At 35.3% G+C, this 25,160-nt stretch overlaps 1 protein-coding gene across 6 annotated transcripts in view; it reads right to left on the bottom strand.

Annotated features, from left to right (window-relative positions):
• Positions 1-25,160, bottom strand: part of GRM1 (glutamate metabotropic receptor 1) — a 427,593-nt gene that overhangs the window by 30,647 nt on the left and 371,786 nt on the right. For all 6 annotated transcript variants that reach the window (XM_005552070.5, XM_074037205.1, XM_015448938.4 and 3 more), the window contains 2 exons: positions 19,960-20,086; positions 7,566-8,496 (listed from right to left, as the gene is read on the bottom strand). In XM_005552070.5, the coding sequence (XP_005552127.1) occupies positions 7,566-8,496; positions 19,960-20,086 (1,058 nt within the window). The remainder of the gene's footprint in view (positions 1-7,565; positions 8,497-19,959; positions 20,087-25,160) is intronic.

The raw sequence follows: 25,160 nt of genomic DNA, 5'->3' as shown, positions 1-25,160 counted from the left end.
AGCGTGTGGCTCTCCAGGTGGTCCCCTGCAGCAGCATTCTCCTCCACACGCCATTTACTTACTAAGCTATGTTCATTCTAAAGTATGCCAAGGGCCTTCAGGTGAAGAAAAAGTGTTGCATCTTTCAGGAAGTGAGAACACTCTAGCCTGATTTTTTGAGGAGCACAAGACTTTACCTCAAACAAAACATCCTTGTGCTGGCCATCTAGGCACTATGACTGTCTGTGCTTCAGGGATGGATCTAAGGATTTCTAACTCTTTCCAGTCGCACAGAACAGATGTGCATGCTGTATCCCCAACTGAATCCAACTCTGGATACACAATACCCTTTCTTCTTCTCCTTCTTCTCCTTCTTTTCCTTCTTCTCCTTCTTCTTCTTTCGTTTTCTTTTGTTTTTGAGATGGAGTTTCACTTTTGTTGCCCAGGCTGGAGTGCAGTGGTGTGATCTCAGCTAACTGCAACCTCCGCCTCCTAGGTTCAAGCTATTCTGCCTCAGCCTGCCAAGTAGCTGGGATTACAGGTGCATGCCACCACGCCTGGCTAATTTTATTTTTGTATTTTTAGCAGAGATGGGGATTCGCCATGTTGTCCAGGCTGGTCTTGAATTCCTGACCTCATGTGATCCACCCACCTCGGCCTCCCAAAATGCTAGGAGTATAGGCATGAGCCACCACTCCCAGTCTACCCTTCTTTCTTCTACAAAGGGCACCTACTTACAGGCTGACAGTGCTCCAACCCATCAGTAATTCCAGAAGAGCACACCTTCCTTTCCAGGCTTTCCCTCATTTAGCCCTTCTCAAATCTTACTATCAATATTTATAAGTCCAGAGGTACAATAAAAACAGTAGGATGCGTTTTATTTTCAAATTTTAATAAAAATGATTATAAGCTCCCAGCCTGATTTTTCAAACTATTTTAATATCAACCATTATACACACAGCTGAGTGAGAACCAGTGTCACCCACACACATCCTCAGAGTTGGTGCTTCATTATCATAGTTCCCCATTAATGTCAGATGGCTCTGCTGTAACAGCCCAGCTCTCGGCCAGGCCTCCCAGCACACACCAGATGATCTCGCTCCTACATTTCCAACTTTTCTTTCTTTGTCGCCTCTTTTCTCAGGTATTACAAAGAAGCTTAAGGTTCTCCTCTATGATACCCTTCCTCCCTCCTCTTCAACCTCCTTAAAAACTGTCAGAATCTCCTACTTCTTTTAATGTCAAACTCCTCAACTTACTGCAGTATAACTTCTACCCAGATTATAGCACTGAAACCTGTTAAGGTTAACCATACAGTCCCCATCCTTGGTGATTCCAAGGATAAGACCTCAAGTTCTATTTTATTGAAACATTCTGTTATTGACTGAATATATAAGTCATTCTCCCCAAAATTCATTTATTGAAGCCCTAGTAGAGATTGTTTTGGAGATGGAGCCTTTGGGTAATTAGGTTTAGATGAGGTCATAAGGATGGGGCTCCTAGGATGGGATTAGTGCCCATGTAAAAAACAAACAAACAAACAAAAAACACAACAGAGCTGTCTCACTGCCTCTATCATTGCTTTCTATATCCTCTATATCTCCCAAAGAAGAAGTCATGTGAGCACACAGCAAGATGGTGGCTGTCTGTGACTCAAGGGGAAAGCCTTCGCCAGAAACCAACCATGTTGGCACCCTGATCTTGATTTTCAGCCTCCAGAACTATGAGAAAATACACATCTTTTATTTCAGCTGCTCTGTTGGTAGTATTTTGTTTTGGCAACCTGAGCACATTAATACAAGGTCTCCTTGGTTTCCATAATGTTGCATCCTTTTATTTCCCACATTCTTTTTGATTACCTTTGTCTGCTGCCTTCAGATTTTCCTTATCTTACCTCTTAAGAGTTCCCTAATGTTTGTTCTTCCTCGTACTTGTTTTTTCTCATGTCATAACCACCCTCTTGGGCACTTTAAGTATTTTGACAATTGATCTTCAAATCTAGAGGTCTGGCCTAGACGTTTCTCTTAAGCTCCAGACTTAAATTTCTAAGAACCTTATGGATCCCTCCCTTTGGATGACTTTATAGCATTTTCAATGAATTAATCTGAAACCCAGCTTGTCAATATCTCCTCTGTCCCGCTCCTGTATTCCTTATCTGTTTCAGTAGTAGCAGTAGTTTACCCAGGCTCAAATCATAAGAGTCCTATTCTATTTTCTTATTATTTCTTTCACCTCACATAACTGGTATTTCAAGTCTAGTGAATTAAGCTCAGAAAACTTTTTCATATGCATGCCTTGGATTCAACTTTCACTCTACTGCTGTAGTTTAAGGTTTTTATTTTTACCTGTTATTGGATTACTGTGGCACTCTATTAACTGGTCTTTCTATAAGACAGTTTCTTCCCATTAAGCTTACACATGATGATGAAACTTCACAAAAACCTTTATTGCACCTTGTGGTTTATAGCAAAAGTACTGAAACTTCCTCTTGGGACATTAACCATTATCTATATTCTATACTCTTCTTGCATTTGCAAATTTGCCCAACACTACACCTCTCTATGTGCTTCATGCATAACAAATTCTATGTCGTGGCATGAAAACGCATTAACATTTTTGAATCTTCACTTATGTTATTTTCTCTATGTAAAATGGTCTACCATAGTACAATTTCTCCAGTTGAAAAACACCCATTATGGTCAAGTTCAAATGTACTTTTACTGGAAGATCTTTCCAGTCCTTCTACAGATACTACTCCATTAGCTGGACTTAATCTCTTTCTTCCCTGGGCACTGAGAATGTTATATTGGTTTTCTACTATGGCACCTAACATAGTACATTTAGTTATATTTTTTAGTGTCTCCCCTCCCGTATTGCAAGAGTGGTAGAGTCAGTGCCTGCCTCTTATATATATATATATTTTTTTTTTATCTTGACTACCTAGCACCATATCAAGTACCTAAGTGCTTTTAAGCTTACTGTTGAAACAATGATTGATTGCATAAATGAATGAATGAGAAATTGGTCCTCAATAAATATTACTATCCAGTAGTAAAATTATATTACAAATGTTTCAATAAAATCTTCTGATGTTTACTATAAATATCATGAAGAATTACAATAGCTTTTAAAGCCACATATTGTGTGATTAAGAGAAAAATAATTTCAAAATGACAAGATTATCCTCTTTGTGAGCCAGAATAGTAAATGAGTTCTTTCAAATAAGTTCTAGTAGGGTACAGTGACTATAGTTAACAATAGTTAAAGAAGTTAGAGGATAGGATTTTGAATATTCCCAACACTAAGAAATGATAAATGTTTGAAATGATAGATGTGCTAATTACCCTGATTTGATCATTACACACGGTATTCAGGTATTGAAATATTACAGTGTACCCTATAAATAGGTATACTTATTATCTGTCAATTAAAAATAATAAAAATTTAGCAGAGCTATAAACATAAATGAGAACTGTATCAAAAATGAAAAGAGGAGAACATGTCACTTCTATTTGGCTGTGATAGCTGTAAGCTCACTAATACATCGCTTTTCATAATCAGAGGAAAGAAAATCAAAATGCTTACCCAGGGCATAATGACTAATGCTGCAGGCTTATTTGCTTCTACTGGTGGACAAAATATGTTTCTAGCAGAGAACAAAGTGGAAAATTTCCTCAGAGCATCATTCCATTTAGAATTTCACTTGGTTCTTGACTAAGTTAAAAAAAAATACTCAAATACTCAAGAAATAATCAAGGTAGCATAATAATATCCATTTACTTAGTCACCTATATTTTAAAATTACTTCCTTGTGTCAGTCTGATGCCTTTAGGGAGGAAGGATTGTAACTGTTTTTAGTTTTGTACACAATTCTGCATGCAAAACGTCATAGGAATGTATTGTCACATTTCAGCTCCATGTGCCATCACATTGTTTGGCACTCAGTGATTTTATTTATCTAGGATTTAACTAGAGATGTTAGTTTGGCATGTAATCATTGATATAATTGCTCTTTAAAGAAGCATGTCATTTACATGATATTTGAATTTTTCAGTTGAATAATATTAACTCATTTTGCCTTAAAAGGAAGTGTTAAATTACTTGGATCTAATTAATTTACTTCCTCATTTATGTCCATGGATTTCTGTTTTTTTCTATTTCCAATAAATAATTTTTTTCAATATTTTTAAATCTACTGAGTCCTGAATATTTTTTCCATGCATGTTCATTTTTTAAAAAAGCTAAAGAAATGAGAGGCGTCAAAGGTAACTTCAGTTGATCTCACAGGCATACTAGGAGTATGGGACTTCTAATTATAAATAACTCAAGTAACCCAAACACCCAGTGTATTGATAAAACTCCTCCTAAATTATATTCCAGAAAATGTAAAGCAAGTGCCCAAACCTTTGATTGTGTCAGATATTCAGCTGTGAATAAAATAAAAATTGAAGTAAACTTTGCTAAAAACAGACACGCAACATCATTCCAACCACGTATCTCAGAAACAGCCTGTCATGAGAATGCTGTTGGACTTGCAATGCCTCAAAACAATGTTCAAGCAGATAGATCAGTTGGAAGCTCTTCATTACAGCATCTGTTCTGTGTTTATAGCTACACATGCAGACTGCTGAACACCCTCAGTGTACCATAAATGTAGGAATTACACATCCAGAATAGCAATAAACTCATTGGGTGATGTGTTCTCTAGAGTTTTTAGCCCCTTTGCTTCAGTTGGCAAAACTCTAGCAGATTTTTGCTGCTGTAAAAATATTAGATTGTTTGTGGTTTTTGTAACTTTGGAGACAAACTAGGAAAATATAAAATGGCAATGAAAAGGTAAAAATATAAGCACTGAGATTCTTTTTTATATACTAAAATTACAGTCTCACATAGTTACGACAGGAGCAACAGGCAAATAAATGAGAAAAATGAGTAAACATATGATTGTTTTCCATAGAAGGTTAGCCTCAAATACTCTCTCCGGGTCAGTTCATTTGCTTGGTGCATATTGGAGTAGGTATAAGTTATATTCAGAAAGCTGCAGGTTATAATTTTTAATTAGAAATATATCTCTTATTAAACAAATTTAATAATGCTTGATAAATTACAGCTAATAGTTCAACAATTTGCTGATGAAAGCAGTACTTCCTAGACAACCAATCCAGTTAATTTAGATCATGCTGATTTTTCTCTCAAAAGCAAGATCCCACATGAAATTAATTTCTAAATTTCTCATAACGAAGGGAATGTTCTCAGTTTCTAAGGCAAGTGGTTCCAGGTGTGGGAAGGTAATCTCTTGCAGCAATGCCTGGCCATGAGAGAAATGCTCAGCATTGTTAATGTGACATCAGATAGCTCCAACTCATCTCTACAGCACTGCATACTCTTCATTAGTCACTGTTCTCTTAAACAGGTGCCCATGTCTGTCTGTACATAGAATCACTGGGAGAGCTTTCAAAAATGCATATGCCTGGGAACCAACACAGGATAACTTAATTATGTAGGTTTTCTCTTTACCTTAAATGGTTAGAAGAACAACTTTCAAAAATGACCCATACCCAAAAATTAGAAGAAAGCTTCTGAAGAACCATAATAAAGGCAAGGTAGTTGGAAACACGGAGTGGAATAAGGGTGGATGTTGTAATGGAACCCTCAGAAAACCATAGGTGATGCAGTAAAGTGAATCTTTTAATCCTTGTGAACACTCCAGTTTAAGGGATGCCTTCTTTCTTTTCATTTTCTTTCCTCTTATTTCTTACCTCTTAATGGAAATTGTTAGTGATGCCATTTTACATCTAGACTAATTGTTTATTTTTTTTCTTCCATTTCGTGGCACTGTTGGTTTGCTTTCTTGCTCCCTGTTAACTCCCTGCCAGGAGTTTGCTACTGAGGGCAGTTTGGCTAGAATAAAAAAACATGGTAAGAGAAAAAAAAAAAAAAAAAAAGGCTAACCAAATTTTATGATCAACATCTTATAACGAACTTAAAAATTGATATACCAAGAAGTAAGCATACATTATTAGCTTCATCCTAGTTTTGAAAAAATTAGGGATGTCTTTACTTGAAATCCATAAAATGGATTTCAAAGATATGTTTTCCCAAAGACTCCCTTGTTAGATTCTCAAGGTACATAAATTCTGCAAAAGATGCCCATGTTGCTGCTTGGAAAGTAAAGATACAAAACCAAGAAATTTAAAGAATGTAAAATTTTTGGCATGTGTTAAAGTGATAAGTTTCATACCAGTTAAGACCTAGACAAAGAATAACTAAGGGGAAATACATTGAAAAGTTACAGAAATTCTACTATCACATTTGGGATTAAGAAAATTTTAATAATAATCATGATAATGTACACATTGTTTAATAATTATTTTATCCATCTGAATCTTTCAGCAGTAACATTATTTCCCCTCATTTTGTAAGTGAGAAAAGTAGTCTGCTGTAAATTTTTATAATTTGTATTTATTTATTATTATAATTTTCTTAATCCCTTTTTACTTTTAAAAGATTGTTTGAAAGAGTAAAATTAATGCTGCTAGTGGAGAAAATGACTTAATTTTTGGATAAGTCGGTTACCTTTAGAACTTCAAGCATCCCTGCTATTTTTGAAATAAAAATCATTACATGAAATTTATTTTCATGGGTCACAGAAAGAGGTGACGTGCAAATTTTAACATATGCTTCTTCTCAAAACAGAAAAAAGATGGGAAAGTGCTTATCATACGAACAACTCAGAAGAATTATAGAAATAGAATTTATCTGGACTTTGAATAGAATTCATCGGGACTTTAGTGTTCACACAAAGTCTCAAGATTTGGGCTTATCACCTGGTTCCCTTTTTTTTTTTTTTTTTTTTGGTGCTTTATGACTAAGAAACTATTCTGATCATGACATTGCAGTAGCAGAGATGACCCAATGTATGTATAACATCGTGGAACATGTTTATTACAATATACATTCAAGTTCAATAAATAAGAGAGATATGATAAGATAGTTGCTTGCAGGATCTTACTTTAGGACATACTTGGTGCTCAGTAGTGATCAAATTTTGACATGGCAATTTCTCCAGGTGCTAGGTTTTCCTCCGCTTCACCCCAGTTTAGAAGTGGTGTGATTCCAGAATGATTAAAAAAAAAAAAAACAAAAAAAAAAACAGAAGCTACCTTCACCATGGTCAGAACCAGACATTATAATTAGTGCTTGCCTCTCTGACCCAGCCTCCAGGGGCACAGTGATGCTCCATAGGAGGACCCATGCAAAAGGGAAAGTTACTGGCAGAACCGAAGCTTCCGCTTCTAGGCAAGAATAAGGATTGTTTCCTGCTCCTGTTCTTTCAAAGAAATGAAAACAGAGAGGAGCCTCAGTTCTGCATTCTTACTGCAACAGAATGTGAGATTTAAGAAAGGGAGAAAAGATTAAGAAAGGAAGAGGAAGACACTGGAGAAATGGAAGAGACAACTCAGAAAACTAGAGGAAGATGGGGGGAGAGAGAGAGAGAGAGAGAGAGAGAGAGAGAGAGAGAGAGAGAGAAAGCGAGACAGAAAAAGGAAGAGAGAAGAGAGATAAACCCAGGTCAGATAACTCACTTGGCATTCCCTGTCCCTGCCTTCTTTCTTCGGAAGATGTTGAGGAAAGTGTTGGAGCGGCAGGGCAGCTTGCCATCGCCAACATGCATGCGGACAACATCAGAGGTGGTGAAGGCACTGCGGACATTCCTCTCAGGCTTGGCAATAATGATGTACATCTTGGGAGTGAACATGCACCCCAGAGCCACTGTTACACTGAGACTCACTGCAAAGCAAGTTGTGATGATCTTGTAGTTGCTCCCAAAGTAAATGGGCACAAAAGCTAGCCAGATGATACAGGTGGTGTACATGGTGAAGGCGATATATTTGGCCTCATTGAAGTTGGCGGGCACGTTGCGGGTCTTGAAGGCATAGTAGGTACAGCTCATGATGAGGAGTCCATTGTAGCCCAAAGGTGCCACCACACCCAGGTTGCTGGTATTGCAGATAAGGTAGACTTCCTTGATACTTGGGTAGGATAGAATGGGCATAGGGGGCTCCATGATGATCAGGGTTACCACCAGGGTAAGTTGCACACTAATCAGAATTGAGGCAATGATCACCTGAGCCCAGGCACTCATGAACCTGGGCTTCCGGGTGCAGATCTTCTTCTTGCTGCCAGCCAGGATGCGTGCAATGCGATTGGTTTTAGTCACTAAAGCAGAGTAGCACATCGCAGAGGAGAGGCCAACCAAGAGGCGCTGGAGGTAGCAGGAAGTGGTAGTAGGTTTGGCAATGAGAGTGAATGGGCACACATAACCAAGGAAGATGCCAGCTAGAATGATGTAGCAGAGCTCCCGACTGGAGGATTTGACCACTGGTGTGTCCCGGTACAGTACAAAGATTAGGGTGACAAACAAGGTAACAAGGATTCCCAGGCATGAGAAGGCGATGGCTATGATGGATTCGATGTTGCTCCACTCAAGATAGCGGACAGGAATGGGCTCACAGCCTGTGATGAGAAAAATCATTTTAGCATGAATCCAAGGTTTCTGCTAGGAATAACAACATGCATATTAATCACCAGAGACACAGTCATCTTTGCATCCTTCATGATTTATGGCATTTAATGCTTTTTAAAAAATGCTCACTATTACACAAATAAGGATGCATCATTGTCTTACCTGACAATTATATCCCCAAACTTAATCTCATTACAAGCCTAATGTGACATACTTGAACCTATAAAAATGATTTTTTCTTCCAACATCAGCATTATAAATAGATGCCATTCTGTGGATGGGACTCGGTTCTACATGTTCAGAAAAAGAAAACACCCAAATAAAACTTTATTTCCAGTGAAGGTTAAATGATGATTATGGGATAGAATAAATTATTAAGAAATAAACTAACAAAACTTTTCTTTTGATGCAGTCATTGTCTGTAAGCAAGTCCAGCTCATAGACAAGTCGTTTTTGGCCAGCAGAGTGCTTTCAATGTAAATTTCATCGACTTCTTTACAAGAATCTGCATTCTCCTGTTTACTGCATAACTCTATATTACACCTTAAATCTCACTCCTCGACTCATGAATCATGAATGATTTGTATCTGAAACCGGAGGGCCTTTGAGTTAGTAACCTCTAATGAACTTATCCAGGAAGAATGAAATCTCCCCTAACCCATCTCTGGAAAGGAAAGACCAGAATTTGTTTCTAAATGCCTGGCTTATCTTTTCTCTCTAGATGGAGAATCAAATGTATTTTGTATTTCGGGGTGAGAGAAAAATCTGTCAGGCTCTGGGACAACCCCTTCACAGAATTTTGTAATCACAAAATATTTGGTCTGGGCCAATATTTCCCAAATTGTGAGAATAAAATCATTTCCATAAATTTAGGAGAAGACTCATTGTTCTGTAGCCATGACAACAAGGAACCACCAGAACCAGTGCTAAACCTGTCAGTCAATCAACAACTTGCCTCAGTGAACATGTGTTTGGATGCCAAGCAAGTACTGTCAGCCTTTACTTCTGATAATCACTCAGGCAGGATCAGAATCACTTCAATAAATGAGTGCCAACTAATCAACAGTCTCATATGAGTAATCGTATTGCTACAGGTGATGTCAGCCAGCTCTCAGAGTCTGCAAGGTTTTCAATCCCTAAACTCCACACTTTCTAAAAACTCCATATAAAATGAATAGTCTTCTGCTCAGATAAAATGTATCTGCCTAGCATAACTATCCCTTACTATAGTAAGCAATTTGTTTCGCTTTTGTGTTTTTTTTTTTTTTTTTTTTTGAGATGGGATCTCACTCTGTCGCCCAGGCTGGAGTGCAATGGCACAATCTGAGCTCACTGCAAGCTCCGCCTCCCGGATTCATGCCATTCTTTTGCCTCCACCTCCCAAGTAGCTGGGACTACAGACGCCCGCCACCATGCCTGGCTAATTTTTTGTATTTTTAGTAGAAATGGGGTTTCACTGTGTTAGCCAGGATGGTCTCCATCTCCTGACCTCATGATCTGCCTGCCTTGGCCTCCCAACGTGCTAGGATTACAGGCGTGAGCCACCACACCCAGCCAGCTTTTGTGCTTTTTTTAAAAAAATATATGTATTTAGCTTCAGCATGTTTCATATTTCTAGAGGCTTCACCAAGATAATATTGAAGACCCCTTATTTGATAACATTCCAGGAGATGCTCTGATCAACAGGGTCACTCACTGGATCCCCTCATGCCCACATTCTGTCCTTCCCACACTACCATGTGAATCAGTCTCAACGATTTTCTTGCTCAGGCTAATTTTACTGAGCTCTTGTTGCTGAATTTATGTGGTTATCCTAGGATTTGTAATCATGTAGGTCTTTATATAGAAGGCCATTAAACTTAGGTCTTTGGGTAAGGTAATTTCACCGGTATCTTTATATATTAAGTCACATAACCTTTGGTTTTGAAATGCACCATTTGGTAATTAGACATAAGCTTTTCATTATGTCAACAAATATATCACTTTAGAGATACACAATTTGATAAATATTTTTTTCCATATCTGTTTATTTTTGCTGTTTCTTTGCTTTTGCTATTATTTAGATACATATACAAAGTCTTATTTTATGGGTCTTTTTTGTTTGTGAGTTTGTTTTGTTTTGAGTCATCTTTTTCTGTTGGCTATATAAGCGATAGTACCTAAGCATTAGAGAAACATGTAAGCCTAAGAAGTGTCCAATCCAAGCTGGCCCTGAGTGCTGTTTGGAGATCCTTTAAATTGATAACCAATTTGTCAAAAGTGGTAGATCACTCAGCCTTAGGTTTCTTAGAATACCTTTACAAGAATACTTCCTGTGTTGTCAACTTATGAAAGATGACTTTATTTTAGTGATTGTGTGTTGCCTTCCTACACTCTATTTGCTTTGGGAATCTAAGACACCATTAGCAAGCACACACTTTTGACAGAACTTAGTGGCCTCTCTTCCTTGTGTATCAGGAATTCGTCTCTGTCTAAATACAAACATTTTTCTGGAAGAACTTATTCTTCCCACATAAAGTCACACATTAATTCTATTTTTTTCCCCAATACAGGTCAGACAGATGATACATAAATGATAGATAGATAGATAGATAGATAGATAGATAGATAGATAGATTGATAGATGATGGATAGATAGGAAAATAGATATTTAAAATAACAATGGCCGTATGGGAAGTTTTGATATGATGAAGTTGATAAATTAAAATATTTAAAAGAAGCTCTAGACAAATTGGGAGATAAAATACCACAGTTAATTGTCAATTTCTTTAGCTGGCATCCTACAAACAAATTTTCCAATTCAAAGATGATTTTTGTCAAGGCTTTGGTAACCTTCTGAATGCTGCCTTCTTTTAATTTCATTCTTTTGCTATGCAACTTTACCTGACTCTCTAAATGAGCTACTCTGTCATCAGAGTTTTTACTGGAAAAGAGTATAACATTTTAATCTTTCTAGAACATAAGTCAGATCTATAGAAGTTGAATTAAAAAACTGGTATAAAGCCAAATTAAGATCTATAGTTAATAATTTTCCTAGACTTCATGAATACAGAACATAATGCTTGCTATAGAATTTGGAAATTTTATTAGATATTTATTGTCCATACTGCAAGTATGTACCAATTAATTAAATTAGTTGTTAGCCTTTGATGGAGAAAAATGTTTAAATGCAAGAGTAGAAAAGAGAAGATTAAAATAACCCATCGGTGTAACATTTAAAAAAGAAAAATAGAAAAGGCATTGCATAAGGCACTTTCAGAAGCTTTTCTTTCAATAAATACTCAAAGTTGTAAACTAAATAAAGATGAAAAATAAACTTTAGGAAACTTTCAAATGGTTCTAAAATAGACTCAACAACTAACATAAAAAGGATCATATTCTCTCCCTCTGTAAGTAGGCTTAGATCTCCTGAATTAGTAGAATCAAATGAAGAAAAAACAGTTAAAATGTAAAATTACCAATCTAGAAAATATCTAATATGTGGCTTGACATTTCCAGATAGAGTTAAAAAGTAAATAACCCAAATCAACATAATTATGGATCTTTCAGTAAACAAACTAAAAGATCTCTGTTCTCTGTGGCTTGGGAGCCTATGGAAGAAAATCTGTAGATATCTCAAGCAGAAGTTTCATTTGAAGAATATTTGTGAAAACTCAGTATATCTCATGAAAAATGAGCAACTTATTCTGGAAGGACAAGTTGGCCAATTAAACAGCAATGGAAAGACATTTTCAAGATAGTAGAAGATATGTCCTGCTCATGCTTCATTTGTAATTAAATTAATTTGGAAAAAAATGTATGGGACATTGATAAAATTGCAAAAGAAACCTTTGAGCATCTCCAGATGGATTGTATATGGTTGTCCCTCTCCGTGAGTTATTACTAGGTACTAGTTCAAATAGTGTGCTTATTTTATGACTCTGTTTAAGCATTCCCCTGTTGAAAAGCCACAATCCTCACAATGGCTAAAATACAGTTAGATTTTTATTTCTTAGCTGAAACATTCTAATATATAAATCCAGTGATATGAGTACATTTTCACTAGAATATTTATTCATGACCTCATCATTCCCAACCCTCTAGAAAAATGAAAGGGAACCTTGATACACTGATGTTCACACCCATTAGTGATTTTAAACTGAAGTTCTGCAAAAGCCTCCAGAAGCAGAAAGAGCATGGAAGTTAACTGCCGACCCAAGGACCTTAAGGCATGCTAATAACCGTATGATGATCTTCTGTGCAAGATCACCATTATAAAATTCTTATATATATCATTCTCTCCTTTGTATATTCTTGCTTATTCAAACTTCTTTCCTTACTGATTTAAAGATATACAAATCTGAGTTCATCTTTACTATTTCTCTTACTACTAAGAGGAATTTATCTGAACCTAGATATTACTAGCGACAATTATCATACTAACTCAATAGTTTAGTTATATCAAGCTATCTTTAGTGGACATCATTTGAGAAATTATATAAAGGTCTTTGCCCATGCCTATGTCCTGAATGGTATTGCTTACGTTTTCTTCTAGGGTTTTTATGGATTTAAGTCTTACATTTAAATCTTTAATTCATCTTGAGTTAATGTTTCTATAAGGTGTAAGGAAGAGGTCCAGTTTCAGTTTTCTGCATATGGCTAGCCAGTTTTCCCAGCACCATTTATTAAATAGGGAATCCTTTCCCCATTGCTGGTTTTTGTCAGGTTTGTCAAAGATCAGATGGTTGTAGGTGTATGTGTTATTTCTGAGGCCTCTGTTCTGTTCCATTGGTCAATATATCTGTTTTGGTACCAGTATCAAGTTGTTTTGGTTACTGTAGCCTTATTGTATAGTTTGAAGTCAGGTAGTGTGATGCCTCCAGTTTTGTTCCTTTTGCTTGGGATTGTCTTGTCTATACAGGCTCTTTTTTGGTTCCACATGAAATTTAAAGTAGTTTTTTCTAATTCTGTGAAGAAAGTCAATGGTAGTTTGATGGGAATAGCATTGAATCTATAAATTTTGGACAGTATGGCCATTTTCATGATATTGATGCTTCCCATCCATGAACATGGAATGGTTTTCCATTTATTTGTGCCCTCTCTTATTTCCTTGAGCAGTGATTTTATGACTAAAACACCAAAAGCAATTGCAACAAAAGCCAGAATTGACAAATGGGATCTAATTAAACTAATGAGCTTCTGCACAACAAAAGAAGCTATCATCAGAGTGAACAGGCAACCCACAGGATGGGAGAAAATTTTTGCAATCTATCCATCTGACAAAGGGCTAATAGCCAGAATCTACAAGGAACTTGAAAAAATTTACAAGAAAAAAACAAACAATTATATCAAAAAGTGGGCAAAGGATATGAACAGACACTTCTCAAAAGAAGACATTTATGCGGCCAATGAACATATGAAAAAAACTCATCATCACTGGTCATTAGATAAATGCAAATCAAAAGCACAATGAGATACAATTTCATGCCAGTTAGAATAGTGATCATTAAAAAGTCAAGAAACAGCAGATGCTGGAGAGGATGTGGAGAAATAGGAATGCTTTTACACTGTTGGTGGGAGTGTAAATTAGTTCAACCATTGTGGAAGACAGTGTGGCAATTCCTCAAAGATCTAGAATCAGAAATATCATTCAACCCAGCAGTCCCCAGCAATTCCATTACTGGGTATATACCCAAAGGATTACCAATCATTCTACTATAAAGACACATGCACACGTATGTATCACAGCTCTATTCACAATATCAAAGACTCGAACAAAGTCAAATGCCCATCAATGATAGACTAGATAAAGAAAATTTGGCACATATACACCATGGAATGTTATGTAGCCATAAAAAAGAATGAGTTTATGTCCTTTGCAGGGACACGGATGAAGCGGGAAAACCATCATTCTCAGCAAACTAACACAGGAACAGAAAACCAAGCATCACATGTTCTCACTCATGGGAGTTGAACAATGAGAACATATGGGCATAGTGAGGGGAACATCACATGCCAGGGCCTGTTGGGGCATGTGGGGCAAAGGGAGGGATAGCATTAGGAGAAATACCTAACATAGATGATGGGTTGATGGGTGCAGCAAACCACCAAGGCACGGGTATACCTATGTAACAAACCTGCACATTCTGCACATGTATCCCAGAACGTAAAGTATAATAATAAAAAAGAAATAATATAAAGGTATGTTATGCTAACTTTTCCAATAACAACACTCTGCATATGCAAAGATTGCATGAGTTTAGTTATTTGAAAAGATTCAGAAGACTTGCAGAAGACACTCATGTAACAATTTCATTTAAAGTCAAAAGGTATAATATAGTGTGAGAAAGACAGTGCACATCAACACCAAGGGACTGACAGATAACCAGGTGCAAGCTCTCTAGGTGCCTATTCACACATGGATAGACTTTATCTGTGGATTGGACTACCAGGGTCTCTATCACAAACAGTGGCTTTGGGTTAGCTAGGGCAGAAGTTTCAGTGGAGTCTTTTTATCACCCCCAAGTCATGTAGCCAAGTCAGTAATTGGTGGTTTCAAGAGAAATCCATCAGTGAGCAAACTGGATTTGGTTGCCACCAAACACATTTTAAACTTTAAACTGCATATCGTAAATCCAAGTTCCCCTAAAGAGACCAATAGTCAAAGATAGATACTAAAGCCTCTCCAAGGATAATCATAAAGTTGTCCAAATCTAGCTATAAAATAACTCTGTCCTATACAGTACATCAAATACAAATGAAGAACAATGTTGTTATGCTAGAGGGGATATAAGTAGTCTCGTGTTGTAACAGTAGCAGTTTTTCATGACCCCAGAAACACACTTGCAACTCTACTACAGTTGCTTTATTTCTTGGGAAGATCCTAGAGTCTTTTTCATATATGAAAACCAGGCTCTTCAATGCCAATCTGGAACCATCCAAAACAGAATCCCTTGAAGACTGGGACTAATAATTTATATTTTGAGTAAGTTTCTTAAAAGTTTTAGATTCCTTTTCCTTTTCTTTCTTTTCTTTATTTTTTAGGATAAATTTAAATTTATCCTAAATTGGAGAAACATTAGCTTTGCCATTTTGAGGGAATTAGCTATAATGTCAGTTTTGTCCAATTATGTAATGTCATGTTATGTGGTTTTTTTCGAGGTCCTGTTTTGAAGTTTTTAAAAAACAGTTATCCAACCTCTAGGTGTGTTTGGCTATCCCAAGACTAGAAAGAGGGGAGACTGCCTTCAACCAGTGGTGAGTAGTATTCACCTGACCCCAGAACCCAAAAGGGGGACTTTGTGAGAGTTGTGCATACCATATCTGAACCCTGAGAACCTCAGGTCCTGGCAAGTATTTATGGTTAGGGTTATTACAGAGAACTCAGAGCTATCAGACAAGTCAGTTCCTTCAAGCTGACTACAAATTACTGAGCAAAACCAAAGAAAGGTGGCAACAACTCTGATCTGAGGACTGGTAGCTACTTCTATTTTTTGAATCAAATGTTGTGCTTATAAGATCCAGATGTATTGGAGGAGGATGAAATTTGCTATCAGACTTTTTTTCCAATTAGGTCAAGTCAAATTTAACATGAATTAAGGAATAAAATTCTATGCAATATGTCTTGGGGTAATTCATAACATTTGCAATACTACATCATGATCATATAAAGCTTCATCAAAATGCTTCCCTGATTGTTTTAAAATCAGTATAAATAGTAATTCTATTATAATTCAATGAAATTCTACCAGGTGAAATTCTGTTTGTAATTCAGTGCTCAGTTCAAATGTCTCTTCTTCTGCAAAGGCTTTTTTTCTTCCCATGGGAAAAATAGCTGCTCCATATTTACCTGACATTTTACACATAACTCTATTGTAGGACTTACAGTTGGCTGTTTACATGGCTAGTTTCATATGAAGCTCCTCCCTTAGGATATAGAGATTGCTTCATTCACCTGTATATTCCCAGTTTTTAAAAAGTACTTGGCAAAAAACAGATGGTAGTGTTTATTACAGAATGAAATAAATTAGTAGATTCTAGTGTAAGAGGTTACAACAACTGTTGGGATGGAGAAAAAGTTGTTAAAATTAGTTAATGTTTATAAAGCATTTTCTGTTTGTGTTTTTTTTTTTTTTAATGAGAAAATGTGGCGTAGTCTGCCTTTTTGAGGAATATTCTTATTTTATTTTTACAAATAAATTAGTAGCATTGGATTACATATAATTGGTCCACAAATTGTTAAACTACTGTCAAGCTATATATCATGGCAGAAAAGATCCCTGTTTTTGTATCACAAGAAATAAAGTGTGAGATTTAAGTGCTGAATTAAAATGTGCAATTTCACAAGAATAAAATATCAGAAACTTTTTAACAGTTTCAAAAAGCACTTTCTCTAAGAAATATACTAATTTCTTCATAGCCAAAAAAAAAATGCATTTCAATGGAAATAAAAATCACAGTAAACCTGTTTTTATTCATTAATATTATAATGTATGGAGTATATATTAAAAGTGGCTACCTTTTAAAGTGATTTAAAGTATCTTTTATTCAACTATTAAAAATAAAATGTATATTTTACTTCAGTAGAATACACTATTTTTCAAAGAAGAATGATTTCTCATTTTAACTAAAATTTAGTAAAATAATTACCTATAAATCAAACACTTACTTAAAGGCAATGCGTTTACTTTTCTGAGTAATTCTACTGATTTTTAGTATTCTGTACCCGTGAGTTTTCTCATTTCCCAACTACCGCTACCATGGACTATGCCCTTGCTCTGTGCTTGACATGGCACCAAGCAAGTGGTAAATGGGATTTCATTTTCCATTCATGTATGAGACCAAAAGAAACACAGAATCAATATGGATCATTAAAACATAAGTATACATTAGAATGAGGAATCTATATTGTGAAAGACCCTAAGGATAAGATTTGCAACATCATCTGAATATATGACCGAATCATAGCTGCATGACTATTGTTATATAGCTAAGGGCACAGTCTGAGGAGTTGCTGGCTCAACTCATTAGAATGTTAAAGTGACTTTTATGCATACAATAGATCATGGCATATTAAATTGTTAGAAATGTAATTGTATTAATATTCATCTATTTTTAATCAAGGAGAATTTTAAAAATATTTTACCAAGTTAAAGATCCCTAATCAACAGAAATGATCATTCGGCAGTGGACAGAAAATATACAATAATCCCACAATAGAGCATCTCCAGGGAATAAAAGTCATGACCTTGAGTTCCAGTATTACATCATATCAGGTTTTTTTAAAAAGTTTTTTTATCTTAATATTTTAACATAGGATAGAAAAATTTTTAATATGTGAGATAAGCCCTAATGAAAGTGAAATACAGCAGTAGGAGAAGTTTGAGAAAGCCCAAAAAATGTAGACAAAAGAAAAATGTTTGTACCTGAAAGCCAAGACTTCTGACTCCTGAGATTAACCTGATAAAGAGGTCACTTTTGTCTTTGAGCTTATTCCCAGTCAGCTGTGATCTCAGTCAAACAGAAGAGCGGGATGACTGTCAGTCAACCCCAGCTCTCAAACACAATGGCCATCTATGCGGACCTACTTATACAAGAAAAAGAGGCCTGGCAGGAGGCACATTGTATGAAGGAGGATAAAAATTGGAAGAGAAATAGTCTAAGTGGAGGGAAGGCATGAGTCCAAAATGAGGTTGGAAAAGCTTTTCCAAGCCAAGCCATTGCATGCAACCATGGCAGAGTGAGAGCATTCATTAGATCCAGTGACAAACAATCCTGAATTCTCATGGTGGTTTTTCTATTAACCAACTGCATTGACCTCGATGACCTTGGGTGAATCCCTTCTTCCTAATTACCTCAATTTAACAAATGTGTATTAAGTAGCTATTATGTTCAAGGCATCAGGCTATGCGCCAGAGAGTGGTGTTTCTCTATGGGTGGGACAGGGAGTAATTGCATCAGGATCTTCTGAGTTCCACTCCAGAATGAGCAAAGAGGAATCTCTGGAGGTGGGTAATTCCTGGGTAATTTTTAGGCATGAAATTTATCTGGCAAATAAAAAGATGAGTGAGATGAAGTTCATACCTTCAAAAATGTTCTGATCTACTTTTCTTCTCTTTAAAAAGGACTTTTGTACTAGCTGACTTATAAGCTGCTCAGTTTAATTTTTTCCTAACAAAATTAACATTTTACAAGATATTGTCACTTAGTAAGTATAATTTTAGTTACGTGACCTAGTTCTACTTACCTAGTCATTTTTGACGTACTTTGAATAAACTGCATGATTTCTTAGTTGCATATTCTTACTTTGAAACAAGTAAAAAAGTGTCCAACCATCAAGAATATTACATTTTCGGATGATTTTCAACAGCACCCAGAAAGGCATGGAGTCAGGGGTTAGTGGACTAGGTTCTGCTTCTCACTATTTTCCTGACTTTGGCCATACGACTTCACCTCTCTAGGCCTCAGTTCCCTCTTTCTAAGATGACAAGATAAGGGGCTAGATTATTCAGATGATAAAGTGTCTATATACTCAGATAAAGAAAAGCCTCTATGGCTCCTAAAATTTATGCAAAGTTTTATGAATCATTTCTCCTCTGTAAGCTCATAACAAGCTCTGTGAAAAACAAAACTCATTTATATGAACATCACTCTTAGGAAACTTACAAACTCATATAATCAATCCCTCTGCATTTCATTGGTTTTACTAGTGAATCATCTGTTGCATTCATTTATTCCTTTCCATTCCTACTCTAGCTGTCCTAATCCACTCCTTTTCAAATAACTCACTTGCATCAATACAACAACTTTCTATATCACCACAAGAAGCATATCAGAAATACAGATATCATGATGTCATTCACCACTTTAAAATTCTTTAGTGGTTCTCCTGTGCTTAAAGCCAAAGTCCAAACATGTAGAGGAAAGTCACACAGAAGCACTCTGCCATCCCACCAGTGTCCTTGTCGATTCTCATTTCTGACCACTACTCTACTGGGCCGTTGTGCCTACCTAACAACCCCACATACTTGTCCTACGGTTTTCTGCAAAGGTGTCATCAACTTTCATGTTTCCTGTGTTCTACTTTAGGCCTGAAATTCCTTTCATCTTCTTGCCTGCCTAACAAACTTTACGCACCCTTTATAGATATCTCTATTATTTCAATAATTATATTGTGTTCTATTATATTTTTCCATGTTTCTTCCCTGATAGATTTTACACAAAATAAAAGCTGGGATATTTACCTTTCTATTTTTAGGGCCTACAGTAGTGCCTCATCCACGGTAGATGTTCAAGAAATGATTGTAAATATAAATTTGTATGAGGTTTATGCATATTCCTTGACATGAGGACTAAAAAGTGTGCATTGTAAATTAACATTGAGAAGACATGAGCTAATCGTTCTCATTTGAGCGATGGACACATTGGAAAGGCAAATAGTCAGGGACAAGGTTTCCAAGTGAGGCAGTTCCTACCTGTTAGATCTGCATTGGGCCACCATCCCAAGTCACAAGCTTTGCAGGTGAACTCATCTTGCACATATTCGTTCTCTTTGCAGGCCGTGCAAATCCAACAGCAACTCACTTCTCCCTTCCGTATAACCTATAACATAGATATTTCATGAATTTTAAAGATAGTTTTCCCAGAAAAGTTTCTATTTCAGATGAGGGCTTGTTTTCAGACTACGAATAAAGAAAAAAAGACTAACTATGAAATAATCTTATATACTGAGGAATCTTAAGAATGTGTATACTTGAGTGTTTTAGAGTTCAGATGGAAATGTCAATTCACTCCATGCTGGGTTTGGAGGCTTTTCAATAATAATTTATTCTATAGAGTTATTTGACTACATTTTTTTTGCAGAGTTAAAAATGAAACAGTTTAATCCTTGTTTATATTAATATTTATTACTCTCAAAAAAGTAAAAAGTATACATTTTTCCTCTCTGAGAAAGTAGTTTTACCAAAAAATGTCTATAATAAAATCTTATTAATTCATAAAAGTTAAGTAATTATACAATTTTGTTGTAATTATGAAAACCTGAATTATTAGACAATTTCACTCAAGAGCAACTATATATACGTAAAAACAGAATGATACCTAAGAATACAGAATCAAGTATTGCCCTGCCTGACTTTCTCTAGTGAATTCAAAAGATCATAACAAGTATTGGTAGCAAAATTACTAGTTCAAAATTACTGGAGAGCTGCTTAATATCTGAGCAGTTTAAACTTTCCCCATTTTCAATTTGTTTGGTGAACACTTTCACACTCCGTAGTACAAAAATAAACATAAAAACAGATTGCATTTAAAGTGAGTGTTTTGTAGACAACACACAATTTGGTCTTGCATTTATCTCTAGTCTGGCAACTTCTGCCTTTTATTGTTTAGTACATTTACATTTTCTATAATAATCAGTATAATAAATCAATCATCTCTTATCTTTCTTTTATCTGTCCTATCTGTTCTTTTTTCTGCCTTCTTTTTAGCATTCTATTTTATCTCCATAGTGGCTTATTAGTTAGGCCTCTTTGCTGTGTTTCAATGGTTGCTCTAAAGTTGACAATATGGACTACTAATTTATCACAGTGTACGTTCAGATAAGATTATACTACTTTATTTATAATGTAAGAACCCGACAGTAATATTCTTCCATTTTCCCCTTCCATCCTTTAGGTTATAGTTTTATACATTTTACTTCCACATATTTATTTAATGGACCCTCAGCAAATGAATTATTATTTTTGCTTTAAACTGTCATCTCTGAAATATGTTTTTTAAAATAAGAAAGACATTATATCTTATATTTACCCATATATTTACATTTCTAGTTCTTTTAATTACTTTTTATAGGTCCATATTTTGGTCATATTTTCTTCTTCCTGAAGACCTTTCTTCAACATTTACAGCAGTGCCAGCCTGAGAATATGGCCTCCCTCATCTTTTATTTGTTTGAAAAACTATTAATTTTGCCTTAGTATTTCAAAAATAACATTTTCACTTGGTATGGAAGTTTAAGTTGAGTGTGTGTGTGTGTGTGTGTGTGTGTGTATATATATATATATATAAGATTTCAGCATGTTATGTCATTCCATTGTCTTAGGGAATAGAATTCTAGGTTAAAGATTATTATTATTATTATTATTATTTCTGCTTTCAGTGCTTTAAAGATGTTACTTCTTTCCTGTCTCACCTATAGTTTCTGATAAGAAGCCTGCCATAATTGTTATTTCATTCCTCTGAATGTATCAGCCCTTTCTTATTTTGGATAATATTAATTTTTTTATCACTGGTTTTTAGCAACTTAATTGTAATGACTTCTTTGTGTTTATCCTGCTTAGAATTTGCTGAGCTTTATGGATTTGGGTTTACATTTTCATTACTTTTAAAATTTTACAGCCATTATTTCTTCAGGTTTTCTTCTGATTTGCTTCACTCTCCCATCCTTTTGGAGCTTCAGTTGCACTTATAGTCTACCCCCCAAGTATTACTCTGAAAGTAACTGAGAGTCTGCTCATTTCTTTCAGTATTTAATTTTTTCTCTTTGTGCCTCATTTGCCTGTTTCCTATTGCTATGTTTTTCAGTTCATTGACCTGTAGTTCTACAACAACTAATGTGTTGTTAATCCAATCCATTAAAATATTTTTTTCTTAGATATGTTATTTTTCATCTTTATAATTTCTATTCTGTTATTTTTTATATTTTCATTTTTCTTCCTTTTATATTTATATCTTCTTTTAAATCTTTTAGCACGTATTTATCCTTGTGTTTTAATGCCCTTGACTGCTAATTTCAACATCAATGTAATTTCTGGAACTGTTTCTATTGCTTGGTTTTCTTCCTGGTAATGTGACACATTTTGCTGCTTGGTCAAATCTGTAAATTTTTGGCCAGATGCAAGACATTGTGTGTATTAAGGTGTAGAGTGCGGATTTATTTTTCTTCCTTTTTTAAAAGAGTGTTGGACTTTGTTTGAGCAAACAGTTAAGCAACTTACAGCTCAGTTTGTTCCCTTTGAGCTTTGATTTTAAACTATTAGAGCAAGTCTAGAATAGTCACTGCTCGAGGAATAGTTTCGCCTCATTATTAAGATGTGACCTTCCAAGAGCTTTTACTTAATTCCTTACGTATTCAGCAAGATATCTCTACTCTGGCTGGTGAAAATTGGAAAATTCCTGGCTCTATGTCAGTTTGGGAATCCATCTCCCTAGTAAGTGTTCCTTACCTGGACTCAAAATTCCAACCGGCTGACATGTAGATTAGTATTCAATCAAATACTCAAGGGAATGCCTATGCTAATTTCTGTGACTTCTTTTTTGCACAGATCCATCATCTTCCATACTTTGCACTACAAATTCTAGCTATTTTGGTCCTCCTAAACTCTAATTCTGTCTTCTTAAATTAGCAATATGGCCAAGCTCCATTTGTTTTCTCTCTCAAATGAACAACAATCAGGAAATTGTTTCTGTCTTTCTGTCTCCAGGCAGAAAGCATGAGTGATTTTAGGGTTCACCTTATTCGTTTCCCCTCACTTCCATGAACTCAAGGTCATGTACTGTTTTCCAATGTCTGAATATAGTTGTTTTGTATATTTCATCAAGATTTCTAGTTGCTTATGGCAGAAGGCTAAGTCTGGACTCTGTTAATCCCTCATCTCTGGGAACAGAAGTTCCTCTCTAACACAATAAAAGTGATCAAATATTCCCATATGTAAAATCAGAAACTAAACTCTAATTACTGCCATACTTTAAAATGATAGAAACCATAGCCTTCATAAAAATAAAATTATCTTCCTGCACATCAGGTTGACATTTATACCACTGTTTTAGAATTACACAAAAAGATTAAATGACAGAATATTTTCAGCAAGTATATAAGGTTTTCTATTTCTACTTGTACTTTCAAATAACTTTTGAAAGTAGAGCCAAATTAAGTCTTTTTGAAAAAACTCACACCTATCCTCAAAATAGGCATGAGAAATTTAAATTATAAAAGATATCTTTTCTAAATGATATAACAAAAATTGAATTAATAAATAAATGCTACTGTCTTACTTTAATTAGGATAAACAGTACAGTAAGAACCATCACAAATTACTGTATTTCACTTCAACCAGCTGTATCTTTCTCTCCATGTAAAATTAGTACTGCTAATTAGACAAATTCAAAAGACAATAATGCTAAACAAATTTACTCATGCAGGATGACTCGTGAAAGTAGATTCTGCAAATAACTAGTACATGGAAGCTCTTTGACATTAGCTTTTGACTGACTGAAGACATTAATGAATAAGTTATTAGCTTATACCTTTAATACAGAATGAAAAATAGAGATGTTTAAATGGAGTTACTTTTTTAATCCTCCTTCTTTATGCACCAAGTGCATCAAGCATGTGTACTTTCACCATATAATATCTGTAGGATGAAATGTATCCTTTCTATCTTCATAGTCACCCCTCTAGACTCAGACTTTATTACTTTACACTGAAATTATGCTCCCTGCCCATAGTATGATCCATTGTATATATCTAGGGACTTATATACCATGCCTCTAATTTCTTCTCACTCCAGAGTAAGATGCACATAGCTACCAAGATCATCCAAATAGCCTGTAGCTCCTCAGAGAAAAGGACTATGCCATCCTTTTAGTGATCAAGGCACAGAAATATATCAAAAATACATAGCCAATGAATGAGTAGTGAATGGAATATTTTTCCAAAATATAATTAGATCACTCAAAGAACTTTGGTGCTTCCTATTTTAATACCTTTGAAACACAAGTTCTTCAGTCAGGCATTCACTTGGCCTCTAGTTTTTGTTTCTGTACCTGATTTTGTTTGTTATTAATTTCTTACATTTGTATGTGAAAAAAGGAAGGGCAGTCTCTGTGCTTAAATGCATATTACCTTCTATTTAGAATGTCATCTTTTCTACATAAGACCCTCCATGTCACTGCTTTCAAGATGAGACACAAAAGTCACATGCTTCAGTGAGTATTTTAGAGCAGTGAGTCTTTCAAAACATTATTTTATTTGAAACTCTTAATCAACAAAAATATGGTTGATATTTTATTACCACAGGTTAGCTTTTGTCCTCTAATTGTTTTACAAATATGTGGTAGATAAGTTTCATTCAGACAAGTTGTTTTTAAAAAAATTTCTTAAGTTATTATATCTTATATATGTTCTAGTTTCCCCAAAGTGACAAATTTAAAATTATTTTTATATTTGTTATTGTAACTGATATTTCTTTTGTATGATGTATACATTCAATAAGTGAGTAAGTGTTTAATTTTTGTCACACTAAAATGCTTTTTATGTCAACTCTGTGTCATAGTAAAAGTTTTGACATTTCACTGAAACCTCCCTCGAAGGACTAAGGCTTTCTAAGACCTACCTGCCTTGATTCTTTTTACATCCTGTGTACATGGTTCTATGCTTGTCAGTGAGACTAGGTGATCTGCTGCTACACACAATATTACGATTCATTTTATATACACTGTGAGTGTCTTAAAACATTTATAGCATAGGAAATTAAATGTCCACTTTGTGACTGCACTTCTGAAGCAACATGAAAAGGATTTGTTTAGATTAAAATTTTATTTACAGAAAAGATGAAAGAAAGTCAACAGCATCAAGAGAACATAATGGTGGAAAAGTAACTGAAAAAAGGTGAAA

The sequence above is a fragment of the Macaca fascicularis genome, chromosome 4 (genome assembly GCF_037993035.2).
Source record: "Macaca fascicularis isolate 582-1 chromosome 4, T2T-MFA8v1.1".
NCBI classification, from domain to species: domain Eukaryota; kingdom Metazoa; phylum Chordata; class Mammalia; order Primates; family Cercopithecidae; genus Macaca; species Macaca fascicularis.
This window is presented reverse-complemented; position numbering and strand designations above follow the sequence as displayed.